The 5,607-nt window shown below is 51.8% G+C and overlaps 1 protein-coding gene across 2 annotated transcripts in view; it reads left to right on the top strand.

The window, feature by feature from the left end:
* The first annotated feature begins 173 nt into the window (after positions 1–173).
* The window catches only part of GLRX3 (glutaredoxin 3), a 37,410-nt gene continuing 31,976 nt past the window's right edge, over positions 174–5,607 (top strand). Inside the window, exon 1 of one of the 2 annotated variants that reach the window (XM_019644130.1) lies at positions 174–579. In XM_019644130.1, coding sequence (XP_019499675.1) covers positions 488–579 — 92 coding nt within the window. In that variant the 5' untranslated portion in view covers positions 174–487. Of the gene's footprint in view, positions 580–1,131; positions 1,151–5,607 lie in introns of those variants that run through there. The other variant, XM_019644131.1, reaches the window with a different exon arrangement.

Below are 5,607 nucleotides of genomic sequence, written 5' to 3'. Positions count from 1 at the left end.
CTGGCGCGCGTGGGCGGGCGGGCAGTGTCGCGGGGAGAGCGTCCCCGCGGCCGCAGACGGACTTCCTGTTTTCTGGGCTGGCCCCGCGGGGGTCCGCCAGCCCTCGGGAGGCGCCCGGGGGACGGGCGCGGGGCTGCGCAGCGGCGGCGTTTGGGCCTCGCCGGCCCCGCCGCGCTCACCGCCCCGCGCGTGGTCGGGGACCTCCCGGGACGCCTGTTCTCGGCGGGTCCCTGGTGGGGGGTGGGCGCTGCGGCGCCGCTGCCGGGGAGCCAGCCCCCTCGCCGGCCCCTGCCGGCCCTGTAACCCCGGGCCGCTCTCCCAAGCAGGCCTCCGCTTCCTCGGCGGTGAGACGGGTCAGAGCAGTGCGCACCCCGAGGCTGGGAGCCCCGGGTGGGGTGCGGGCAACGTAACGCCCCGCGTTGCCCCCCGCGCTCAGCGTTAGGCGTTTTCTGGATGGGGCGCAGGGCGCGGGCCCCGCACGCCGCGAATGCTTAGGGACCTGAATGCGGCAGGATTTTGCGGACGAACGTGGGTTGGAGACGAGCTCCTGCCCGGGAGAGTCGCTCAGGTAGAGCTCAGGTGAGACGGGGGACTCACTGCCTGCGGGGGAGCGTGAGAGCCACTCGTCCTCGGCCGTTCGTGCTTTACGAAGGTGGTGACGGCACCGTGTTCACCGGAACAGCCCTTTCGGCGTTTCAGGGTTACCTGGAAAATCATTATACTTTTTTTTTTTTTAAGGGGGGGTGTGACGTTTGCTCATGGATGAAAGGTGGCTTCTGATTCACCCAGCACTCCACACATCTTAAAATAGCACCATTGTGGAGTCTCCCGAGGCGGCCTCTCCACGCGAGCAGGGCTTGTGTGGACCTGCCCTCAGGCAGCCAGCTTACTGCCATCCGGAAGACCGGCTCGCTTTTTGTGTGCTTGACATTTTCGTCTTAATGTTTCATTTTTTGAATGCCACAATCAGGAAAAGTTTAAATGTCAATGCTATTTGGACGTATTCTTGTCACTGTTCTGTACTTGAAATAACAAAAAAAACCCCAGTCCCCCCTTTCCATAGTGGCAATTTAAGTGGGCACGTGGGAAACGATGCCTGCGACCTGGGGAAGGAACGAATCTCTGCAGCGTTTTGTGAAAACTGAAGCATGTAAGAATATTAAATAGCGTTCGTTAACGTAATAAATTAGTCTACTTTCCAGAGCTTCACTTCTCAGTTTTAAAATTTCATATGAACTGAAATTTTTTTTTGCTTAACTCACTTAATCCACATGTTTACATGTTACTGAAACCTTAGCTGGTCTGTACAGTGGGGATATTAGTATCCATTTGCAGAGTCATTAAGGTTTTGCCTATTTGTCAAATATTTAGTAAGAGTCTAGTATGTGATAGTGTTTAAGAAATGGTAGCTTGTGTTATCTGCAGGTGAATAACTGTAGAACCAAGACACCTGTAATAATAGAAACAGCCATTAATGCACACTAATTATTTTACTGATGAAGAACCCAGGTTCACTGCATTGTCTAAAATCCCATCAATCAGGATTTGAACGTGGCCTTGCCCTAAAGGTTTCCCTGAAGCAGTGCACCCTGCCTTTTGGGCTGTCCCTGAAGATGGAGACAATGCTGTTCCATGTAATCCAAGAGAGGATGATAAGTGGCATTTATGTTTGTTTCAGGTTTATGTGCTTATGATATTAGGCGTCATGGACTTAATTGGAAAGCGGAAGTGAAGCATCTAAGTATGAGGGTGTTGTGGGTGACTTAAATTAACAACAATAATGTCATTCTTCAGTGTTTTCAAAGTGCTTTATAATTTTGGTTGATGGTCCCAACATCCCAGGGTGTTAGTTATTGCTATTTACAGATGTGGAAGTTAAAAAGTTAAATTACTCTTCAAAGCCATGTTACTAGTAATGAAATTTAAGTTGTATGTGTATTTTTTAATTTTCTTTTTTGCATGTCATTTCACACTGTTAAAAAGTTTGGTAATCTATTTTAATTTTTAAAACATGTAATCATATTGTGAGCACTTTCCCATGTCATTGAAAATTCTTCAACATGATTTTTCATGGCTTTATAGTATATATATTATAAAGTGAGAAATTTCTTGAAGGTGAGAAATTTCTGAAAGGTTCCAATTTAATTTTAACCAGCAGGATATGAAAGTGCTTGTCTCACTCTATCCTTTTTATCATTGACTATTATTTTAAAAATCTTTTTTTGATCTGGTAAAAAGTGGTATCCCAACTTTTACAAAATTGAGGTATTAACTTACATACTATAATAAAATGCACAGATCTTAATTGTTAGGTGTGATGAATTTTGTAGTTGTACACACACAAGTAACTATCACTCAACACAAGGATAGAGCGCCCCGGAAAGTTCTTTAGCTCCTCCCCAGGACTCCCCACCTCCCATCTGATTTGTGTCATTGTAGATTCGGTTTGCCTTTTGGACTGAATGAAATGGAGTCACACAGCTCCTGGTCTTCTATGTCATTTTGCTCAGTATATTTTCGAGACTCATCATATTGTTGCAAGTATCCATAGTTGGGTTTTTTTTATTCCATTGTATGAATACACAACAGTTTCTCCAGGATTTGCCCATTATGTCCGAAGCTGCTGTGAACATTCTTGCACAGGTCCCTGGGGGGCCGTTTACCTTCTCACCATGCCTTAGGCTTTGGGGCTCCCCTTCATTCTCTGCAGAGGCTCTGCGTGATGAGGCTGGAGTGGGCAAAGGCTCACGCCGGAGGGCTTTGAAGGGCCAGGTGGATTACCTCTGACCTGTATCCCATCAGCCAAAACTCGGACCCCAGGCCGCAAACAGCTGCAAGGAAGACTGGGAAACGTAGACTAGCTGTGTGCGGACGGGAAGAGCAGACAGTGCTGGAAACATGCTAGCCTCTGCCGTAGACGCTGAGGCCCTCCTCACGCACTGAAGCTTCTGCGTTCTGGAGACAATGAGAACACGTCGATTGGGGTCCGCTTAGGTGCGTCTTCCCTTAGAGCCGCCTGCTTTCCTCTGTGTGCCCCTGGTGGCCCTCCCTTCGCGTCAGTGGTGACTCTGACCCCTGTCCTCCATTTTTCTTTGTTTCAGAAAGAGACCTTGTTTCCTACCTGGGAAAACAGGACTTGCATCATCTCCTGAGCGCTCCTCCCACTTGCCCTCCCCAACACCTGCACACTTACCTGTGGCTTTGCCCCATCCTGATTCCTTTGCTCCTGATCCGCAGGGCACAGTCCCTCTTCTCAAGGTGACGTCTTGGTTCTCATTTTCCCCTCCTGCCACTGAGACCTTGAATCCTCAGCTGCCTCTCGTGTCTTCTTCAGCCTCTCCCTGTCCATGTTTACTGTCCTCACAAAGTAAACTGGCGGGGTTTTGGGGTACTAAGAAAAACCCGTTCCACGACCCTGTCTTTGCCTCTGCTTAGTCCCCTCCCTGTTTACAGCCAAATCTCTGGAAGAGTAGATTACTAGCGGCCTCTGCTTCCTCACCTTCCGTTCAGTCCTTCACACCCTTCAGTGTGACTCGTCCTGTTACCCCTGGAATTCCTCTCACCACCGCCAGCTGTCCTCTCCTGCTGCGTTGGGGTGCCACTCCTTCCTTCTTGACTTCTGTGAGGCCCTCTATCTTGCTGTGCTGCTTCGGCCCCTTCTCTGGTCCACCGTCTGGTCTCCTTTTCCTGTAACTCAGGCCTTGAGGCTCTGACCTCCTCCGCTTTATCTTGCTGCGTTGCGGAGTGAGCTCGCTGCCAGCGTAGACGATTCTGATTCCCACGTCTGCAGGTCACAGGCAGACTTCTTTCCTGAGCTCCACACCACTAACAGCCCACTAGACTGCCTTTCCTCTCGGGTGGCAGCTTCTGTACTGTGATTAGCCATCAGTCCTGAGCCTGGAGCTTGGCGTCTCTAGACTGTGCCTCCCGTGTTCCCGAGTCCAGCCCTCGTACCTCCGGAACCCCCACTGTCTCCCTTTGCGTCCGCTGTCCCGGCGCTGGGCTGGGCGGTAGCTCCTCTCTCACCTGTACTGTCCTGGTTTTAACGTGTGTGAGTCCTCTCCTTGCCCACAGGTTCGTTGTCCTTGGTTCCTCTCTCCATGTGACATTTTAAAACGTTTTCTTCCTGATTTTTCACATTTTTTTTGGTTGGGGGATTATATTTGAACTTGGAAATCTATGAAACTGAAGGGTTTTCCAGTTGGATATTAGGATAGACTTAAAGATATCTTTGCCAAGATAATTTTATTTGAAAATTGGTGGTAGATGTACACAAATTCCTAAGAAGTTCACCAATAATTTTATTTTATTTTATTTATTTATTTTTTTAATTGGGGAATTGGGGAGATGGGAACAGTGCTGGGGAATTGGGGGAAGGGGAACAGACAAGTTGCTGTCCTTTTGTTCTTCAGTCTAGTTGTGGAGNCAGCGACTCACGGCAGCCCAGCTCCAGGTTGAGCTGTTGTTCAGCATCTTAGCTGTAGAGGGCAGTGTCACTGGCCCTCATATGTGGGATCCGAACTGAGGCCCTCTGGGGTCCCAGGCCAGTTCTTAACCATCGCGCCACTCGGCCAGCCCAGTACTACTAGATCTTTGAAACTCCGTGAGCCCACTTCTCCACCAGCTGCACGTGCTGAGCGCGTATTGCACACTGACTCTGCCAGGCTCTCCTGCAGGCACTGGGGTAGGCGCAGCTCCTGTCTCCATGAGAACTGAGCTGGTGGGGGAGACGAGCACAGCTCTAATCCTGTGAGATGTGCGCGTGGGAGAAGCGGCACAGGCGCCCTGAACATGATGGAAGGCTCCATGGAGTCAGCTCAGAAGCCCAGGGCTGCCCCGGAGGAGGCCCTCGCGTCCGGGTGGGAGCACGGCTTTCAGTGATGTGGGGCCTCCCGAAAGCAGACGGATGCTGAGCTCTGGGGCCGTGGAGATGGAGATACTCAGGGCATGGAGACAACTCAGGCTGGAGCGTGTGTGTGTGGGGTGTGGGAAGAGTGGGAGGCCACCGCCTGAAGTCAACATTGGGGGGAGACCAAGGGGAGCCAGAAAGGGCTCAAGGTTAGAGGGGTGTGGGGACCTGGAGGCGCTAGCGAGGGAGGTGCAGGGATCCTGGAGCCAGGCCGTGGAGCCAGAAGCGGCGCACCCGCCCAGGGGGTGCTGCTCCGAGGTCACAACGGCTGGTGGGTGGCACCTCTGGGCACAGGAGGCGGGACACGCGGTGGCTCGGGTTCCGGTCATTCAGGTCCGAATTCGAAGCTCCTTGTCAGTGTTGAGGTTCCGAAATGGCGCAACCTCTCTTTCCCTGACTTCCCATCCATCTCCACTTTAGTGTAATTTCATTTTAGGTTAAATGTTTAGGTTTTGTTATGTACAAACCTGACTTCATTTACACTCACATCACACGCACACCCTTCTCCCAGCTGCAGAGGGAGCTGCAGGGAAGGTACGGAGCAGAAAGCCCCGGAGGCAGGACAGTCCTGGCAGTCTGGGCCCGGGTTCCTCAGGAGCAGGACGCTCCCACCCCAAGCGGCCCGAAGCATGTCCCGGGGTGTCCCCGACTTGGCTAGCGCAGACGCAGGCGCAGACGCAGACCCGAGGCGGGGCGGG

Source organism: Hipposideros armiger, unplaced genomic scaffold (genome assembly GCF_001890085.2).
Source record: "Hipposideros armiger isolate ML-2016 unplaced genomic scaffold, ASM189008v1 scaffold_85, whole genome shotgun sequence".
Taxonomy (NCBI): Eukaryota; Metazoa; Chordata; class Mammalia; order Chiroptera; family Hipposideridae; genus Hipposideros; species Hipposideros armiger.
The sequence above is the reverse complement of the archived record's forward strand: the minus strand, read 5'-3'. Positions and strand labels throughout refer to the sequence as shown.